General features: G+C 46.8%; 1 protein-coding gene across 2 annotated transcripts in view; it reads left to right on the top strand.

Moving 5' to 3' along the window:
- The window catches only part of BBS9 (Bardet-Biedl syndrome 9), a 357,944-nt gene that overhangs the window by 37,375 nt on the left and 299,157 nt on the right, over window positions 1-21,412 (top strand). For both annotated transcript variants that reach the window (XM_036738870.1, XM_036738869.1), the window contains exon 5: window positions 510-623. In XM_036738870.1, the coding sequence (XP_036594765.1) occupies window positions 510-623 (114 nt within the window). The remainder of the gene's footprint in view (window positions 1-509; window positions 624-21,412) is intronic.

The following is a 21,412-nucleotide window of genomic DNA, read 5'->3' as shown; positions in this document are numbered from 1 at the left end:
TGTCTCTCCTTTTGTTTTGAAGGAGATTCTCTTTGGCAGAAAGGTTTGGCCTTCATTGGTTCATTTGGTTCACTGGGGGAAGTTGGCACATTTTATCCATTAACTAGAAGAGGCTTCATCAGGGCCTGAAGTGTTTTCATGGTGGGATGGAAAAATAGCATCATTGGAAAGGAAGTGGGGGATTTTGGCCTCAGATCTTTTGTGTGTCTGTGTACTCATGTTTTCCTAATTATTCCAGTTACTCCAAGGAAAATTAACTTGGTCTCTTTTATAGCCGGAGCTAGAAGGATTTTGGCACTCTGCTTCCCCCTTGTTCCCACAGACCTGGCCTGTCCCAAGGAGGTGCCCAAGGTGGACCTTCTACCCAGCAGTCATGCCGACCAGGCCTGTGTCGAGAAGAGACTGATTTTAGTTGACTGGGGTCCAGAATTCAGGAAGTGAGAAGGATCATTCATCTTAAATCTGTTTTCATGACAGACATACAAAATCATAATTTTCTGTTTTTGTAGGAACTCTAGGTAATGTGGAACACGGGAACCAGCACCAGATCAAGCTTATGTACGAACACAATCTGCAGCGGGTCGCCTGCAACATGACGTATGGATCCTTTGGCGGCGTCAAAGGTACTGTAGATTTGTCTCCTGTTTTAAATGCTGGCCACAGAGCAAGGCCGAGTGAAAGCGACTGGCCACCCAGGCCACGGAAACGAGGGAGGGCGAGTCCGGCACACGCAGATGCCTTTCCTTTAGACTTATCTTCAAATACTCAGTATTCACCAAATCACTCCTAATAACATAAAAAATCTGTCCCAAGTTGTGAGTTTTTAAAATGATTGTTACTTTATTTTCCCTTTCTCGTCTTTGGAAGTGGCTGTTGGGATGAAACAAAGCCCAGCTATCGGAGTGAACATTTCACAACTTTGTTTCCTATCCAGATTGCTAGGTTAAACATATTTCAGGATTTCTGTTCAGCTTCATTGCAGATGTCTAGAACTTTAAAACACTTTTAAGGGTCCCACAGATTGGTCTCAACTTCTCCCTGGATGCCCTCCCTGCATAGCCAGGTCATACTGATGTAGGGAGCATTGGAGCCAGGGTTGGCATCATGGTCGCGCCTCAGGCTCTCAGAGGCAGCTGTGAGTGTGTGTGTTTATGTGTGCCCTTGGCCCCACTCTGGCCACTTGCTGCTTCTGAGATGGACAAGCCTCTTACTTAGTAACTAGATATTTCTGGAACGCCTGCTCTATGCCTGCCCAGTTCACATTGCCCTGCTCTTTTCACTAGCTGGTCTTTCCCTGGGGGCTAGTCTAGTTAGCACTGGCACCAGGAGCTGTGGTTGGGTTCGTATCCTTATTATGCCTCCTTCCCTCAGCCGGCTTGCTTGTACGCCCCGGTCCTTTTTTGGGGGATAGGCCTGGGCCTGGCCTCAGAGCTTCCAGGTGAGCTGGGGGCAACCATTGCCTCTTAGGAGCCGATCTCTTCTTCATCTGGAAGAGGGGGTGGTTGTCCTTGGACCACTTCCCCGTGGGGCTGGAGTGGGGAGGCCTTGTGGTGCCCTAGTGGGTGGGCACTTTAAGCCGTGGTCCTGTTGTTTGCCCGGGCATAAGCACTGTCTTCTATGGAATCCTGCTTGCTGGTGTGGCATGAGTGCCCTTTTGAATAGTCTCTGCACCAGAAGGGGCTGGAGGCCCTTTGAGGTGGAGGAGCTGGCTGAGGTTGGCACCTGGATGCATCCTGGGCATCTCCTGGGGCTGCCTGAGTTGGAGGAAGGAGCCCTGGCCATGAAGTGAGGAACCCCCGGGGCTTGGCCCCTGCCTCGATCGCTCAATTCCAGGAGGACCCAAGGGAGAGAAGGCTGTGTCTTAAAGCACCCTCTCTCTGTCAGCTCATGTGCTTGTGTGGAATCCAGCAGTGTAAATGAAACCGAGTACAAGACAAATGAGAACTACTTGAAAAACAGCTTTTGATTGGTAGCCTTTTTCTCGGCGTCCCCCAGACTGAGAGCCATCCCTGGTCACAAAGAATACTAAAAAAGAAATTCAGTGCAGCCGGTCTGTCGGAGGGTCTGTCGGAGTGTACCATCACTCCAAGTGCCTTGACCCTGGTAGGGATCGGCTCCATGTCTGCCCTCTCCTCTCCAGGATGAATCTGTCCTGCACAATCGAACAGCACTTAGTTTCAATTTTGGGTTGTGGGTTTTTTCCATTTCTATTTTGTAATGATCCCTGGGTGCCCCTTACCCCTGACCCCACTCTAGCTTGGGCCCTGCAGCCGTCATTGAGGGGAGCAATCCCTAGGGGAGAAGTGTGCCACCTTCCTTGACACTGCCAGCTTTAACCACTGACCATCTACTGCTGATGGGCAGCTGAGAGCCCTGAGCATGGCAGTGCCCACTAGACTGAGGGCCTAGCTTCTAGCCGGGCCATGGGAGAAGGGGCCAACCACCCCAGCCGTCCCTCCCAGGGCAGGCAGCCAGGCTAGTTGGAGCATCGGGGCGTCTGAAGGGCAGGAGGGCCCGGGCCTGGGCTGTTGAAGCATCCCTCAGCTGTTTGCTAGCCACCTCCCTTTAGATTCCAGTGGAGATGGCCCAGGACCCTGAGCCCAGTAGCCTCTCTAGAGGTTCTGGTCCTGGACCCTGTGTCTAGCGTGAGCCTTCTCCCATCATTCCAGGTGTCCACCCCTAGGGAGTTTCTGCCCCCGTGGCAGCCTCTACTTCTTTGAGCAGCCCAGTGAGTAAAGTTCTCTCTGGTCCTTGGCGCTGTTGGAGGGGCAGCATCAGACACAGGCTGACTTTTATCAGTGGGAGCAGCTTTGAAGGAGCTCTGACCATCTACTTTGCTGCTGCTCCTAAGGACCATGGGGCTGTCAGTTCTGTCCTTGCTTCTTTGCTTCCCCAAGCCCAGGGCTTGGAGCCAAGTGCCTAGTAAGTGTTTGTGCATCGTTGGTGGGTCAGAGCTCCAGCCTGGCCCCAGCTTTGGGGAGGTGGGGTATGGGGGGGATTGGATGCTTTGGTGTCAGAGCCCTGGCCTTGTGGCCAGCCCTAGTGCAAGGAAAGTCCTGTGGCTCTGCCTCCCTCTGACCGTCTGGCTGTGAGGTGGCAGAGCCTCTGGATAAGGAGGCCCTGCCACTGGAGAGCCAGGGATGCTGCCAGCAACTTTAGGGCACTGCCATGTCCTACTGCCCGGCTGCCACTAGAGGGTAGTGTCGTGTAGTCTAGGAGGCCCCAGCCCAAAAAAGGCAGAGAAAGGGCTGAGATCAGAGGGGTGGTCTTGGAAGGGTTGTTCCCTTTTCTTCTTTCTGGAGGTCTCTGATTGGAAAATGGAAATGACCACTGAAGGCTTGTGGCAGGGAGGGGACTTTGTGCTCTGGAGGACTCTGCCAGGGGCACTCCAGATGGGTTCCCCGGGACCCTGGCGGCCAGTGGACAGTCTTTAAGTACCTCACTGTGTTAAGTAAGCCCCTGGGATGCCGACCCCAAAGAGCGCACATTGTAGTGCAGGGGACGGCACGAAGCAATCATAGACAAGTAACATGCACACGCACACGTACATGTAGATACGTGTGAGTGTATAGAAAGGTATATATAATAACACACATACGTATGTGTCTGTATGTGCAGGAATAAACAGACATGTATACGTGTGTGTATGTATATGTATATGTACGTACGGATGGTCATCCCAAAGAGAAGGCTCGGGTCCTGGGGGACGCTGTGAAGGGCTGTGGCAAAGGTAGCATTTGAACAGGTCCGGAAGGAAGCCAGCAGGTGGTGAGGAGGGAGAGCTGTCCAGGTGTGGGCAGCCAGTGCCCAGCCACGGAGTCAGTAGACAGAGTGTCCTGAATGTGGAACAGCAGCCAGGCCAGTGTTGTGCACCTTTTGCAGGAGGTTCAGCCTCTTGAAGATCCCAGGGATGTCTCACCAGGTTTGCCACAAGGTGATGAATTTTTCAGCCACGAAAACTCTCAAAGATTGTGGGAAGGGCCCATATGAATGAAATTCCTGTGTTCACTTAGCATATGCTAAGCATCCACTATGTGCTGGGCACTGAACTTTGTGCTACGGGTAATGCGGAGATCAAAAGAACAAAAAGTGGTGTGTACCCTCAGGGATCTTCCATTTGCTTGGGAGTGACGAGGGGTCCTGAAGTGACTCCCTGAGCATGGGGTCAGAAATCATGGAAGCAGTACATGTCATCACCTGTGGCTTACTGACCTCACCGTGTTGGTTATTGCGACCATCAAATGAGATGATCTATAGAAACTACTTTGGGGCAGTAAAGCCCCCTCTGACCGGAGCTGGTGTTAGGGGTTTGTCCACCACCCACTCTGGCCTTTAGCTCGCAGATGCCCACCTAAGCCGTGCCTGGGTGTTTTGGTGGGGTTCTTCCAGTGGTGAAGTGACCTATGGAACATCATTGAGGAAACATGGGATAGGCAAAGGAGGTGGCACATGGACAGCTGCCAGTGTTTCCGCAGGACCCACAGAATGTGAGCCACGGGTCCTTTTTTGGAGGATCAGTGGGAGAATGCAGGTGAGAGGGCGAAAACCTTTAGCTTGGTTGCAGTTTGTAATGATGGAGAAACTAGCCATGGTGGTTGAGTTCACTGCTCCATTGATTCCAACGGCCTGTTAGTTTTTATTCTGTTTTTTTGTACTCATTTTGATGCACGTGGGCTTTTCTTTTTGGTTGTGGATGCTGAGCCTTTATCACAGAAGCTGAACAGATCACAAGCTAAAAGGTCTCACTGGATGTTGGTAGATTCGGTGGTGAGGACATTCTGAGCGGGATTTTGTGTGTGTTGTCGCTTGGAAGAATAGTTTCTGTTATAAAGCTTAGAAGATTTTATTTTTTATCATATCATAATTCAGAATGAGAAAATAACTATTTGAGATTCCTGAGGGTACTGAATTTAGAAAGCACTGAAGAACAGCCAAAATTAATATCCTCTACTTAATAAAAAATTGACCTTCTGGTATTGCCAAGTTTGAGTTCATCTCTTTTTTTTGTAAATAGTATTTTATTTGTTCCAATCACATGTAAAGGTAGTTTTCACCATTCATTTTTTTAAATAAGATTTTGAGTTTCCAGTTTTTTCTCTCTTTTTCTCTCCCATTCCCCCTCCCCAAGATGGAAAGCAATCTGATGTAGGCTATATATGTGCAATCATGGAAACATCTTTCCACATTAGTCATGTTGTGAAAGAAGAAACAGAACGAAAGGGAAAAGCCACAAAAAACAAAAAAAAGAGAAAATAGTGTGCTTCAATCTGCATTCAGAAGTCATCTTTTTATGATGTGATTCAAACTTTTTCAGTCATATGTTATTCGAGTCAAACTTTAAAAACAAAACAACTGAGGAGCCTCTCTCTATGCAGCAGGAAGGCTAGAGGGCAGTGGCCCCCCAGAGACCAGAGGTGGCCTTATCTTTGAAAATCAAAGGTCTCATTCCTATCTGCTAAAATCCCTCTCTCTCCCTCTCTCTCCCTCCCTCTCTCTCTCTCTCTCTCTCTCTCTCTCTCTCTCTCTCTCTTTCTCTCCCTCCCCCTCTCCCCCTCCCCCTCTCCCCCCTCCCTTTCCCTCTCTCTCGCCCTCAATTTCTCTCTCTCCCTCTCCACCCCTCCTTCTCTCTGTCTCTCTCTTCCTCCCTCCCTCTCCTTTCCCCCTCCCTCCTTTCCTCCTTCATTTCCTTCCTTCCCCCCTCCCTCTCTTGCTCTCTTTCTTCTCACCCCAGAAGAGTCCATGTGGCCGTCAGGTGCTGCCATCATCTGGACAACAAATGTCAGAGCACAATCCTGGCTGCATGTTGGTCTTTTGTTTTCAGCCAGGAATAGGATGGCCAGTGGTCTGGGCCAGGGGGATCCTTGTCCCCTTTTCCATTGCTCTTCAAATTCTTTTGTTCCCCACCATTTCTCATGTGCTCTGTCTTCCTGCTGAATTAATTTCGTGATCCAGTGATGCCCGATGGGAAATTGGGCTTGTGTGTGGCCATATTACACACTCTTCACTGTTATATGATTTCCTCCCTTTCATTTGTCTTCCTTCCTTTAGACATTTTCGTTTTATTTTTCTGAGTTTTATTAGTTTCCTTCTTCATATTTTTAATGGCTTGAGTCATTTTTTCCCTGCCTTTTCTGACATTTGTTTCAACTTTCAGTTCAGTGGGAGGCGGCCATCACATTCTGCTCCAGCCCCCTCATTGTGAGAAATACCATGGAGTTGGAGATGGCCCAGCCCTGGGCAAGGGGGCAGCAGCTTCCTCCTTGATTTCACCAACTGCCCCAATTCAGGATTATCCTTCACTTCACTTCTTAAATCAGAACTCTTGGGTGCAAGGTTTGGGTTAATTGTTGACAGTTTTAAACTTTTTAAAATTTACATTTTAATGTGGTTCAGACAATCACTCGGGAGTTTTGCTGGCCTTCTCTGAGAGTTTAACACTTCAGTTGTAGATATTAGCTGTCTTTTTATGGTTAAAGCTACGTATTCATACATATATAATATATATGTGTATATGTGAGCATAGGTACCCACATCTGTGTTTGTGTGTGTGCTTATGTGTAGATATCTACCTATCTAGTCAGTCATCTGACTGTTATTAAATGCAGTAGGCATTTAATAAACATTAATGAATATTTATTAAATGTCTGCTATGTGCCAGGCACTGTGCTAAGTGCTGGGGATTCAAATACAAGTAAAGATAAGGATTGGCCCTGCCCTCAGGGAGCAGACAGTCTAATGAGGGGTAGACGGTGTGATCCTGTAAAGGGTTGGGAGAGGAGGGGAAGGGGCATGTTGGAAAGGTTCAGAGATGTCCCCAAACAGTATAGCTTGTGGTTAATGGGGAGAAGCTGTGCTGAGCCCCCAGAGCCCATGGCCCTGCCTACCAGTCAGAGGGGATGTGAGGACCAGGACCAGTCAGTCTTGCAGCATAATGAGATTTCCCAATAGTGAGTTTCCTGGGTGTGATGGAGAGGTCCAGAGGAGTCCCTGATCTTCCTATCTGCCTCTCCCTGTCCTGGGGAAGCCCCACGTAAACCTTCCAGGGCTGTGTGAATGTTGGCTCTTCCATCCAGGACCAGCCTGGGAGTTTCCTGGGTCCGGGAGCTCACAGTTCGGCTTTCCCTTCTGCTGACCAGCCCCCATTCTGCCTTTCTTGGTTGATATTTTCAGCTGAGGCCTTTTGCTTTGATTTCATCAATGTAAGGAGCTCCTGGCTGGAAGGCTCCTCTCACTGATGTGGATGGAAAACTTGTTTGAAATGAACAGTCTTAGGGTGTAGCCCAGGGCACTGAAAGTGACTGGACCAGGGTCTCTCAGCCCTCATGTGTCAGTGGGGCACTTCCTGACTTCAGGCCAACCCTCAATCCACGATACTAGGCTGCCGCCTTGATAAAAATGATCCCCATGTGTACTAAGCCTTTCCCTCCAAAGCCAGTCAGTTCTCTGGGCCAGCATTTGCCCTGTTAGGGTCCGCGCATCATCTTACTGAATTTTGTCAGTTGCCATTGTCAGGAGCAGGGTGTCTTAACCTGGGGCTGTGATCTTACTTTAAAAATATACTTTGGGAGCTGTGTTTCAGATGGTCTGTTCCCTTTACAATCCTATGTTTTGTTTTTTTTTATTTTATATGTCTAAACCCATTCTTCTGAGAAAGGTCCCAGATGCTTCAGCACATTGCCCAGGGGATCCAGGACATCACGAAGGTTGAGCCACTCCCTTCCTCCTCCTCTCCTTCCCTCCACCTTCACCAGGTGGGAAGTATATTGGCATCTCTCTGGCCCCCAACACGAAAGGGGCAGCGCATGAGAGGCCAAGGGCCAAGTAGTTTTTCTATTATGGGGACTTTATTTATACTTTTATCAAGCAGTCTAATATAAGACAAGTCAGCATTTTTTAGCATTGATAATTACATTTACATATTTTAAAAACCTTGGCACTTCCCCAGCTCTCCATGACTCCATAAGCGCTGATAGCTGACATTTCTGTAGTCGCATCACTAAGCACTAACAGTTTTATCTTGTTTGCTCCTCCAACAGCCCCGGAAAGTAAGTGCTATTATTAATCCTGATTTTATAGTTAAGGAAACTCAGGTGGGCACAAGTGATGTGACCGGCCCGGGTCACACAAATAGGAAGTGCTGGATTTGAATTTGGGTCTTCCTGCCTCCAGGCCTGTGCTCCAGCCACTGTACCACCAGCTGCCAGTATGAATACGACTTTTTACATGTTCATAGTTAATACACTAGTTTGGAATGGTTTTCCCATCTCTCCTCCCCTTTGGTGGGAGGTGGTCCTGGCACTCGATGCCTCTGTGGCTCTGACAGGTCATACGGCCTGCCTGGGTCCTGTTATCTATGTGAAATGAAGGGGGCGGATGAAAGGAATTCTGCACCTCCTTCCAGATTGAGAACTCTGTGACTCTGCAGGTGTTGGGGCAAAGGTTTCTAGTTCTAGGATCTTTGAGGCTTACAAAGAAGCTGACCATTGAGCAGTAGGACAGTGACGTGATGCAGAGAGAGGCAGGTTTCCCAAAATAAATGTCTCCCTCTTTCCATCGTTCTGCATGTCCCTGTCTGTTCTGCTCTCTGTTCGTTGATTGCCCCCATTGTCACGACTCTTGAGCTGGGCTTTAGACCCCAGCGCGCCACGTTCTGTCTCCAGTCCACCTCCCCAGGCTTCTTTGTTACCATCCCAGCTGTGCTCCAGCCAAAACACACTGGTCATGCTCTAAAATTCAGCCCCTCCGTCGATGCCCAATTCAGAAGCCACCTCTTTTCGTCATGCCTCTAGCTAGATACGGTCCTTCAGAGCTTGAATTGTCCAACTTCAGCATTGGCAAAGGCCCTAGGAGTTTGTGGCTCAGCTCCTGGTTTGATGGATTTTACAGATGAGCAAACCGGGGGCCAGGTAAGCAAGTTACCCAAGGGCCCAGGGCTCCCCAGGACGCCTGCAAAGCTCCAGACTCAGGGCTTTGGATTCTCTGCCCATTGCCTGTCCACACAAGCTCGTTCCGTCTCTTCATAAGAAAGGTCGGTGTTCCTCTTACCCTCTGTTTTATCTCACGTTAGAGTCCTTTGTGTGCTCTTGACCTCCTTATCAGACTTGGACAAGAGTTTGTCCCAGTAGCCCAGGGCCTTGTATATGGTAGATGCCTAATGGATGTTTGGGTTAATATTAGGTGATTATTGCTTTTCAGTTGTGTCTGACTCTTCGTGACCCCATGGACCATAGCGTGCCGGGCCCTTCCATGGGGTTTTCTTGGCCAAGATGCTGGAGGGGTTGGCCATTCCCTTCTCCAGTCAGAACTTTCCACTTGGGGGGGCAGAGCTCTTAGCTTCATTGAGATGCTCCGCCACGACAGGGCCGTGATGGGGTGAGGGGAGAAACGTTAGATGATACTGACACTCGTATTCAGAAACTATTTTTCAGGGCGATCAAATGCTTTTGTCGAAACTGTTTAAGAAAATAGCTAGGCCTCCGTGACACGGGTGCTAGAATCTTCTGGTCATGTCCGTGCCTGGGTAACGTCTGTTGGCACATGGCCCCATCTCGTTCTTTGCCTTGGGGGACGATTTCCCAAGTTGTCTTGGCCAGAAGAATCCATCCTGTGGTGGCCAGAATCTGGTGTTTCCATGTAAAAATGGAAGAAATGCTCTTGTTATCCAGTATATGAGGGAGGCTGCCTTCTCTCGATTTTTTCTTGTTTTGTAGATTTGAGAAAAGCCAGTTTTTTCACTTTCATCCTTGTAATGCTCTCATCTCACTAAATCGTAATGTGATTTTTTTGTCAGAAACTTGAATTTTTTCCCATAGGAAAAACTTCAAGCAAAAATACTGGCCTAGTGGGGGTACAGATCATGGAATGGAAATGCAGTGTAGGAGTGGGTCAGTGTGTTTGCCGTTCAGTTATCCAGAAAGGACTTGGGGTCCTTCTGTGTCATTTTGCAGTTGTCCTTATAGGACTGATAGAAAACTGGGCCCTGGAGAAGTTGCGAGACTGGCCCCGGAGCCGGAGCTCAGCCCCACAGCAGCCGCCAACTCACAGTCCGATTTTATTTTCACCTTAATACGCCGCCGCAAATAATAAATACCAGGCTTGAGAAATATTTTTAAGAATAATGAACCGACCACCATAAGCTTGTATGGGATTATATTGTCACATAAATAAAAATTCACGAATTCCTGGGGTTCTGAGGTCTGCCAAAGAAAATAGGCGAGTGAAGTCTCAGTGAGCCGCCATCCACTGAATCATGTGGCGGCGCTAGATAATCCAATCCTTCACAGTCCAGGCTAACGTCTAATTGTCTGAAATGTTGGGCTTTCGTCTTAACTGCCGGAGAAACCTATCGGTGGGCACATACCATCACTGAAAGTCTAGATTCCCCCCGGGCCAGCTCGAGCCTTTGATCGCCATCCAGAGATTGAGTTGATAGGCTGTGTTTGGGTGGATGTACAGGCAGAACACAGCCGGCCTTCTTGTGGGAGCCTTAGTGCTGATAACAGATTAATGCTCTTTTTTTGGGAAGGGGAATAGGTTGATAGGGTGTCGTTAGCTCTTGGTGCACCCTTGAACCGTCCTCCGTCGGGCCCCTGGCTCACTAACAGATGGGGCCGATGCCTCCGAGAAGAAGCTAAGCTGATCGTCGGCTTCTGTTTCTAAGTCAGTATCAATTGTAAGTGCTTTGTTGTGTTGGCAACTTTCCCACCTTGTTTCTAAAATAAATTTCTGGAGCTCTAGAGAACTTTGACCATCAAGGATATAAAGTGCCTGGTTCTTGCCCGGTGCCGGATTTTCTCAAGTGCACACCATTCCTGCTGCCAGGCCTACTAAACAGTGTGATTCTCGCGTATTGTCTTCTCAAATGTTGAGTTGTATAAAAGTTCAGTTTCTGGGGAAAGGTTGTTAAGAGGGGTCCGTATGACTTTTTGAACTTAGTTGGATTACGCAGTCTCCCTGGAGCCTTTGCTGCAGAAATTCGGGGGTGAAATGCTTCCTTGGCTACTGCCAGTAGTGGCCATATGTCTGTGGAGGGAAGGGCGGGAAGGATGTTGGTGATGTCTCAGGGATGTTAAAAACATGCAACAGAAAACCTCCAAACACTTGCACAAGGTTGGCTGTGGAACCTGGAACAATGGGAGTGAATTTTCTAGGGAAAACTCTTGCTGTCAGGGGATAGTGATGTGTGGTGGGCTTGATTTGTTCTGATAAGCATTTTCTAAATGTATATAAAACATGATATGTTAAGAATCAATACACAACCTCCAGGGCAGGATTTGAACTCAAGTCCTGTGACTCCAGAGCCAGAACTTTCTGCCCTGTACTATCTCTTGTATAGGCTAATTAAATGTTTTGCTTGTTAGAAAAGAATAAATCACCTTGTTCTACTACTAACATTTAAATAGCACCATGATTTAAAGAACAATTGTTTTTTCAGAGTAATTCCTGAGGCATATTAGCATAGGACACCCCTGCCCTCACCCCCGCTGCCCTACCTCTCTGGACATGGGTTGATTCAGTCTCTTTTCCTATTTCCAAGATCAAGTCACAGATTTTTAGAAATTGAAAGGATCCAAGTGGTGATTTGAAAGACTACTTCCTAAGCTAAAAGAAGCTCCCTCCAGGAAGACACCCCACAGCACAGTGCTCAGCACACCCTCGGCCCTTTACAAATGTATGCTGACTTCTCCCCTGGCTCCCCCTGCCCACTTAATAGTATTTTATTTTTTCCAATTACATGTAAAAATGGTTTTTAGCATTCAGTTTTGTAAGATTTTGCGTTCCAAATTTTTCTTCTTCTTTCCCTTCCCTCCCTGCTCCCCCCAAACAGCAAGCAATCTGATACAGGTTGTACATGTACAATCACGTTAAACATATTCCCACATTAGTCCTTTTGTGAAAGAAGAATCAGAACAAAAGGGGAAAACCACGAGAAAGAAAAAACCCAAAACCACAAAAAGGTGAAAAGAGTCTGCTTCGATCTGCGTTCTGACTCCACGGTTCTTTCTCTGGATGTCGTTAGCATTTTTAATCAAAAATCATTTGGAGTTGTCGTAGATCCTGCATTGCTGAGAAGAGCTAAGTCTGTCATGGTTGCTCATCACACATTGTGGCTGTTCCTGTGTACAAAGTTCTCCTGGTTCTGCTCACTTCACTCAGCATCAGTTCATGTAAGTCTTTGCAGGTTTTTCTGAAGTCTGCCTGCTCATCATTTCTTATGGAACAATAATACTCCGTTCCATTTATATACACCACAACTTCTTTAGCCATTCCCCACCTGATGAACATCCCCTCAATTTCCAGTTCTTGGCCACCACAAAAAGAGCTTCTATAAATAGTTTTGTACAGGTGGGTCCTTTTCCCATTTTTATGATCTCTTTGGGATACAAACCTAGAAGTGGTATTGCTGGATCAAAGGATATGATTAGTTTTATAGTCCTTTGGGCTTATTTCCAAATTGGTCTCCAGAAGGTTGGATCAGTTCACAACTCCACCAACAATGCATTAGTGTTCCAGTTTTTCCACATGTTCTCCATGTATGCTGACTTCTTTGATCTAGTCTCCTCATTTTTAAGATGAAGATGCCAAGGCCTAGAGAAGATGTCATGTCAGCAAGAATTTATTCAGTGCTTAGATAAAAAATGGCAAATATATTGTTCTTGCACCCCCAGAGTTCATATTCCAATGGGGGAGGCCGGAGGTCATCCAGCTAGTGGCCAAGTCCCTGAGCTTCAGTGTCGGTGTCTCGGGGGGAGGCCTTCTCCAACCTGTGTGGTCACCATCTAGCAGCCAGCCAGCCAGCCCCGAGGGTCTCCCAGGGATGAAGAGCATCCTGCCCCCCCCCCCCCCCCCATTGAGGCTCTATCATCCACCTTTCTGTGACTAAGCTTGTGGTATCATCAGGTGGAGGACATTCTGGTTTGAACAAACTCCCTTGGCTGGCACAGATAGCAATTTAGCGTTCTGTAATTTGGGATCTTAGAGTGTGGCCTGGGGCACTGAGGAGCTAAGTCCCAGCCTTGGTGAGTGTAGTGTTGTCAAAGGCTGGACTTGAACCGAGACCATCTCTATCCACCCTTCTACACTGCCCTCGTTCTTCCCCTTTCTGGATAGCTGGGAGTTTTAGGAAGTTTTTCCTTTTGTTAAAATGAAAGCTATTTCTCTATTTCCACTTAAAGTTCATAGTTCTGCCCTTTAGTTGGTCAGTCATTTTTCAGTTGTTTTTGACTCTTCGTGACCCCATTTGGGATTTTCTTGGCAAAGATACTGGAGTGTTTTGCTTTTCCTTCTCCAGCTCATTTTACAGATGAGGAAACTGAGGCAAACAGGGTTAAGTGACTTGCTCAGGGTCACACGGCTATGAAGTGTCTGAGGCCAGATTTGAACCCAGGAAGATAAGTCTTCTTGACTCCAGGCTTGGCACTCTACCCACTGTGCCACCTAGTTGCCTCTGCCCATTAAAGTGAAGTCTGAATTTGATCCTTCCATATGGTGGCCCTTTAAGACAGTTATCATTGGCCTGGCTGCTCCTTAATTAAAAATACAAACAAACAACTTTTCCAGGCTTGTCATCCATAATTCCTTTGATCCCTTCTTGTAGAGAGTGGTTTCCAGCTAGTTTGGCTGTGCTTCAGTTGGGCAATGACCTTCCTAAAAATAGGGTGCCTGGGCCTGACTGTAGTTCATAAGTGTTATTGCCGGGCGGTGTTCAGCCGGACAGAGTGTCTCAATTCAGGCTGAGTTGACATTGCATTTTGGGTGACTGTGGCACCCTCTTAGCTCACCCTTCATTCCCGAAAATGCCCAGATCTTTTTCAAAGAAATGATTATCTAGGTGTCAACGTGCGTTGGTTAGACCAAGTTTCCTCTCTCAGGAATGAAGGCTCAGGTCCCATTCCATCCCTGCCCCTGGCTGCATCTCTGTTGCTTTGGAATTGGGCTTTTGATATTTTGAAGCCAGTATGTTGAAAACACTCATCCCCATTAAAGTTCCTCTCATTAGATCTAGACCATTGGTCCAGACTCTGAGGATCTTTCTGATTTCTGACCATCACCTGCCATATTGGTTCTCCCTGTGCCCCTTGTGTCCTTTGTGAGTATGACAGGCATCCCTTCAGTACCTTCCTCCAAGGCATTAATAAAACTGTCCAGCAGCATAGGGCCAAGGACTAGACCCTAGGGAGTTCCAAGACCTTCCTCCTAGTGGGCCTCAGCCTCTGACGACATCTTTTTGAGCCTCTCCTTTCGTCAGTTCAGAATCCCCCCGTTAGACCATTGTCTGGTCCATATCCTGATATCTGATTCCCAAGATCAGAATACGAGGCTTTGTCTATTTGTTTTGGGCAGAAGACGAGGTTTGCCATATTCCTAGAATTCTCTGGTTCTTCCAGCAGAGAGATCCTGTTTAAAGAGGGCAGGAAGTCAGTGTGATTCTCTGCTGGCTCATGGCAGTCCTAGCTTTCTGGTGTCAGCCATCCCTTTAATAAGGTGATGTGGTGGTGTGAGTGGAAATCAGTGCTCCCATACTTGGGCTCAGGAACCTCTTCTTTCCCCCTTTTTGACACAGTCTTTTCCATAGTCCTATCTCACCTCTCCTGTTTGCCTCAATTTTCAGAAATCCCTAACTCAGTAATCATGACCTTCACTTCCTGCAGGGTCCTGGGGTATGGAGAGCCTCTAAACTGCAGTGTGAGGAAGAAGGACTTCTGGCCATGAGAGGAAAGTGGAAACACCCAGCATGGTAGGGACGGGAGCGAGGGTGAGGCCTTTTACATCGTCTTGGAGGGTGGCATTGTAAAAGCCAGGCCCTTGGCTGCTTGTGCTGTGCTGCCGGATGACACGGACCACGGGCTGACTGGAAGACATTTTTTAAGAGCCTGAGACTAGAAATATTTGGATCTTTATAGGTATGAAAGCACTTTGCAAAGCCCTGTACAAATATAAGGTGGTTCTATATTTTGGGGTATTTTTGTTCTCCAACGTTCTAACCATTGTAAAAGGAAATTAAAATATAAAAGTGCATGAGAGCAGAGCATTTCAGTATTATTGGAAAGAGGTTTCAAATGAAAGAACAATATGGCCTGTGTTTCTTTTAAACTTTTAAGATGCTGAATTGCTTCCTTCAAGATTGAATGTAAAAGGTAATTTAATTGACCTCCAGAGTGTAAGTCTCAGAAATAATGGGACTTGGCAAGGTTGTGTGTCAGTTGAACTTTGTTAAGAAATGGTGATACTCATCTATTTTTGTGCCTTTCTCAATTTTTAGAATTGTTAGTATGGGTAAGTACTTTGGACTAGTGCTGCTGTGGATTTTCTTAAAGGAAATGGGGTCAAAGTCACCTAGTCTGTACAGAAGGATCCCCACAGGCCAAATATCAACTGTGTCTTAAAATGTAATATGATTTCTGTTTGATTGTCTTTTTACTTATTTTGTTAGGTATTCCCCAGCTACATTTTGATCTGGTTTGGTTGCACTTGGGAGTATTGAGGGCCGTGCGTTTGACACCCGTGGTGTAGAGTGAGGGATGGAGAGCAGACCCAGGGAATGTTGAGAGTGAGGCCTGGGAAGGGAACCGTATGGGATGAAAAGGCATGGGCGGGCTCACACTCAACCTAAGATCAGGGATATGTTGAAACAACCTCGTGGTCTGCTTTCACTGTGGAAGATGGGTCTGAGAGGATTTGATTTGATTTGGAATGTTTAATCTGACATATTTATTGTGAATGATAAAATAATAATGAGATTTAGCTAGAATATTCTGTAAATTTTTTGGCTCACATCCTTCTTCACTCCACCATTTTACCAGATTCCCTGAATGGGTGATTCTCCAGCTTGTCTCTTGCAGCACCCATCCATGCATCTGAGATCTCTTCCATATGGGCACTGCTCTCACCTGGGCACATTGTGCTCCATCCATGCTTTCTCTTTCTGGGCAATTTTTATCCATGTTTTCAGTCTCTGTAGAGGATCCTCTTCACCTCCTGGAAGTCTTACTCTTGAGCACTACCCACAAGTCTGCGATACCTTCCCCCAGATGGCTTTGCCTTCCTCTTTGGTCCGTCTGTCATTGGAGTTCTTCTGAGATCACGCAGCTCCACAGGTCATCAGGGAGCAGCAAGTGTTGGTATTGCGAAGAAGAGCTTTTGCCTGGGGACCATGGGGAAGTCCTTGGGAGAACACCAGGTGTAATCCTTCCCTTCCGATTGTCCTGGTCGTCAGCTGTCTGCAGTAATTAGACAGCCCATGTAGACTGACTTCACGTCCTGAGTGTCCATCCATCCAAGGGGCACTCTCTGGTTTTCTTTTGTGGCTTGCCAGCATGAACAAGGGCATGTAAATACATACCTGTATACACATACAGACATATACATACATATTTATGTATGTAGCATACAGAATAAATATAAAGTGAATATATAAATATATACATATACATACATACACATGTACATGTATACACATACACATGTATATATATATAGATATGTGACTAGTATACAGAATAAATATAAAGTGGATCTATAGAAAGATTTACACACACACATGCACACACAAATAAAGTGCAAGGTAGTTTGGGAGAGCAGTAGCCATTCAAGGTGGGGGATCAGGAAAGGCTTCAAGATGATGCTTGGTCTGTGTCTTAAAGGCAGAAAGGCTCTCTATAAGCCACAAGGAGGAGGGGAAGTGTCCTGGGTGTGGGGGACGGCCAAAGCAAAGCCTAGAATGTAGTCTGAAGAACAGTGAGAGGACAAGGATGGCTGAGACTAGGAACGTGAGTAATGGCTGGCGAGGTTCTGAAGGGCTTCTGAGGCCAAACAGGAGGCGGTGTCTTACCATGCAGACAATGGAAGCCACTGGAATTGAGTCCCATGGTCAGAGGTGGGGTTGGCAGCAGCATGGAGGCTGGACTGCAGTGGGGAGTCCTGGTTAGGCTGATGTGATGATCCAGGTGAGGGGTGCTGGACAGGGGCCTGAACAAAGGGAGTAACTTTCAGAGTAGAAGGAAGGGGTGATCCTATGAAAGATGTGGTAGAGGTGGCAATGGCGAGATTTGTGAGCGTCGGCTATGTGGGATGAGGGAGGGGAGGGCCTGGCAGTAATGCCAAGGTCAGGAACCTTCATCAGAAATCAGGGGGGCCTTAGGGGTGAAGAGGATGAGCGGGAGTGCATACATGGTATTGCTAAGCAGAAAAACACGGCAATCTACAACACGTTGAAAAGCAGTGGAGGAAGGTGAGCCCGTAGGAAACCTGAACCAATATCCAGCTGAGCCAGATTGTTCTGAGATCAGGTCTAGGCGCATCTGGAGATGGACAAGGAGACGTGGGATGGGATGGATCTGGCATGGCTTCTAAAGGGAGCTGTTCTCTTGCTGATAGTAATAGAATTGCCCCTTTTGGCCCCACCACCTCAGGGGCCAGGGTGGTCACTAATGAAGGGGAGAGGTCACCCAAGAAGCCAAGGTTGAGGATTGGACTTGATTTCCATCTAGTGAGCCACTGGATTCGGCTCAAGGTGTGAATCAGATAACAAAGCCTTTAATTAGGGCAGAAGAGCCAAGTAAATAGTGTATAGCAGCATCATTCTTGGGCCCTTGTGCCCAGGGGCTAGGGTCTCTGCTTGTTACTCACCCTGCTGGGGATGGGAAGCTGCTGCCTCTCCCTGGGAGGGAAGACCCCTCCCAGCCCCATCTCCCACCTCTCCTGGCTGGGTCTCCCACCGACTGTTTTCCACCCTAGGCTTCTCCCCTGCTAGAGCTGGTATCAGCCAGGCCGCTGCTGCTCTCTGGGGGAAGTGGCAATGAAGCAAAGTTAGTTTGGTTTCAGCATAATTTAAAAATAAATATAAAGGAACATTGCAAAGAACTGTTTCCATTAGGGCCCAGGAGAAGGGATTGCTCTTTCTGAGTGAGGGCTTAGACCACTCCTCTGAACTTTCAGCAGGGACTTCGTGATGGATAGCAAGACTCTTTCCTAATAATAGGCAGCTCTCCATCAATTCTGAAAACACGTCTTACCCAGTTAGGATTGGAAAGTCAGAAAAAAAAACCAGGAAGAAGTGCACAGGAGGTCGGTTTCAGGCGTTATTAAGACTCAAATTTAACGTCCGCCTTAACCGAGTGATCGGCAGTTTTGGCTGGAAGCAAACTTCGTGTAGAACCTTTGCATTGTCCAGGTTCCATTTATCCTGCCTTAATTAATCCTCCTGATACACAGGCACAGACGTTGCTCTTTGTAAGAGTTACAGAGTGATACGGTTTTCAGGAGGTTGGACAAGGGAGCAAAGAAGGAGTGAGGAATGAATGCTGGAGTTGATTTTTCCGTGTTCCAAAAATATTTATCACCATCATTCACAAAGGAGCTACTGATTGGATCTCCCAATTATATTATGTGTTGATCAGTTCAAGAATGGCCTTCCGCTGCCGAGAAAACCACAAAGGAACAGAATTTAAAAATAATTTTTTGTTGGAAGGCCAAAGTTAACCATCTTCTTTAAGAGCATGCTGTAGTTGGCTTATTAATAGGTTTAGGCCCTGTTCCTAATATATCAGGACCCACGTTTAAGCGAATGCTAAATTTAAAAATATGGTCATACAAAAGCTTTTAACTTGGTAGCATAAAACTTGCTTGATAATTTCTTTGTCTAACACCTCATAAAATTCATTCTCCCAGAATTGTGGAAAAGTTAAGCACAGTCGACCCTTATTATAAAGTTTCCTGTTACAAGGGTGCATGGCTTACACATATGTTATACTTTATTATTAAAAAAAATTCCTCCCTATAACACCCTCTTTGTTGTAACCCTCAACATACTTTGCCTTCAGGCTAGATCTGTAAATGAAAGTAAAATGAATTCAGACAGATTGTTGAGAAAGAAAATACTTGTTTTTTTTTTTCTCTCTTCTGAGCTCTTTCTTTGCTCCCCAGTAGTTTTTCAACATCCAAAGTTTGCTTTTTCCTTTACATTTTCCTATTCTTTTGATGTATTTCCTTTTAAAATACGAGATGATAAATCCAGGTTTGGTTATCCTGGAAACCAGCATAGTATGCAACTCCCTTTTCCCCTAATCCCGCCGAGGTTTAGCTTTAAGACAGTGAACAGTAGAAAGCTTCACCTCTCCGCTGGGAGAGGCCAGATGAAAGTTTCCACTCACACTTGTCAGTGCCCAGTTTTTCCCTAAATGCATGAATATTATTTTCCGAATTAGATCTGTGAGGGTTGGTCACTTATTGTTTTCATATTGTATTATTCTGCCTTGTTTTAGCAAAGACTTGGTCAAGAGGCCTGAAGGATCTGACTCAGACAATGTGAGGAGATTAGGGTTTAAAATGAGCTCAAGTGAAAACATGGGTCAGAACTCAGTCTGAGCCCCAGCTTGTGCCAGTCATTCCTGAGTTGATAAGGGCATCTCCAGAGTTTACTTAAATTACCTTTCACATTAGTTCTGGAAGGAAGAAGTCTTCCATTTGTACGTTTGAAAGATAAACATAAGCAATGTTGTTCTTTTATTTGGAAAGAAAAAGGAAATAATAGGAAAACTTTTTCTGTGCAATTGTCTTTTAATTGCCTTTTACAGTGTTTAAAGTGTTAGAAAATTAAATGAGCAAAATGTGTGATAATTCCTTTCTTTAAACAGATAAAGCATTTGTTTAACGCTTACTTACTGTGGGCTAAGTGCAGGGGATACAGATACAAATAACCAAGGCAGGCCTTGCCCTCAGGGAGCTTATACTCTAATGAGAGGAGACAGCTCCTGAACGGGAGGAAGGAAGAGAAGAAAGGGTAGGAGAGAAGGAAGAAAGGAAGGGTGGAAGGAAAGAGAATTCATGAAGTGCTTACTACAGTCAGGCACTGTACTAAGCACAGGAGGATAGAAATACAAGTAAAAAGAAAGACAGGGTGGCTAGGGGCCACCATAGTACGTAGAGTGCTGGGCTCATCTTCCTGAGTTCAAATGTGACCTCAGACACTTAATAGCTGTGTGACCCTGGGCAAGTCACTTCACCCTGTTTGCCTCAGTTTCCTCATCTGTAAAATGAACTGGAGAAGGAAATGGCAAAGCACTCCAATATCTCTACCAAGAAAACCCCCAAAAGGGTCACGAAGAGTAGAAGAGTCAGTACTGAACAGTAACAGCGACAAAAAGGAGGAGTGCCTGCCTTCAAGGAGCCTCCATTCTAATGGGAAGAAGACAATACATGGAAGGGTACTGAAAAGGGAGACTGGAATGAAGCTATCCCCAGGACCAAGTCTAAGAGGGGAAAATGAAGGCTGACTGGCCTGGACTTCTCTGCAAAACAAAACGCGAAGAAGATGTCCCTGGTGTGAGAAGAGGATGACCCTTGTGGGGGGTTATTCCTGGGTGACAGGGCAGCAGGGTTAGTTTGGATATTCCAGGGTGAGGAGGCCCCGGGCACTGAGGGGAATTCCAGGATGAGATAGCAGCAGGACCAGGGTTATGAGGTCTGGAAAGTCAAAGTGTTTGGGATTTGTGCCTGGTGGCTGGGCAGTGGATGAGGTGAAAGCCCCCATTACAAGCCAGTGTCCAGGGGTGGAGACCAGGATTCTGGGGGAAAGGAGGTGAGGATGAGAATGAGAGCCAGAGATGACTTGATAAAGTGCTAAAATATCTATTAAATCTGTGCATAAATAGGATTGTATTAAAAAAAAGCAAAAACAACTTTACCCTGTCAGTGGGCATTATCTGGCAACACTGGCACAAGAAATCAGTTCTATTAAAAGCGTATAAACATTCAACAGACCAAACGCTTCCTAGGAGATGATGCTCAGAACCCCTCTTCTTCACCATGAAGGTTCAGAAGAGCTGCCCAAACCACTGATTTCTGGTCCATGGTGACATAGAAGTCATGGGCATTACTTACTTACAATACAAGCTTATTTGCAAAACATGCCGGTAAGTTAGGAGAAGGCTCTTTAATAGGCTTCAAAGGACAGGGGAGGCCCATGCTCCACTCCCTTGCACCTGGCACAGTGCCTCATCCTCAGGAAGGGACTCTATATGTGTCTATCGGTTGGTCTCTTGACTCTCTCACCATCCACAGCTGTAGTGGCACTGCTCCTTTGGGATGTTTGCCATCATAGAAGCAGCAGGAGGAGGAGACAGGAGGCAGCAAGGTCTAGGCCAGACAAACCACCACCACTGTCACCTGGACCACCATATCCCCTTAGACCCTGATGGAGGTAACCCAGAAGCATTGGAGGAGCCAGGCTCCCACCCAGTGCCCTTGACCACCATCTTGGGAGGATGTAGCCTGGATCTGCTCTCACAGGGGCTGTGGCCACAGCTACGGAGACCCAGAGAGGAAAGTTCTGGTCACCAGAGTTCTTGGCCCTGTCCACTGGTTCAGTGCCAGAGATCAATGGGATTTCATCAGTGGAGATGACATTTAGGAA

This window comes from Trichosurus vulpecula, chromosome 9 (assembly GCF_011100635.1).
Source record: "Trichosurus vulpecula isolate mTriVul1 chromosome 9, mTriVul1.pri, whole genome shotgun sequence".
Taxonomy (NCBI): Eukaryota; Metazoa; Chordata; class Mammalia; order Diprotodontia; family Phalangeridae; genus Trichosurus; species Trichosurus vulpecula.
The sequence above is the reverse complement of the archived record's forward strand: the minus strand, read 5'-3'. Positions and strand labels throughout refer to the sequence as shown.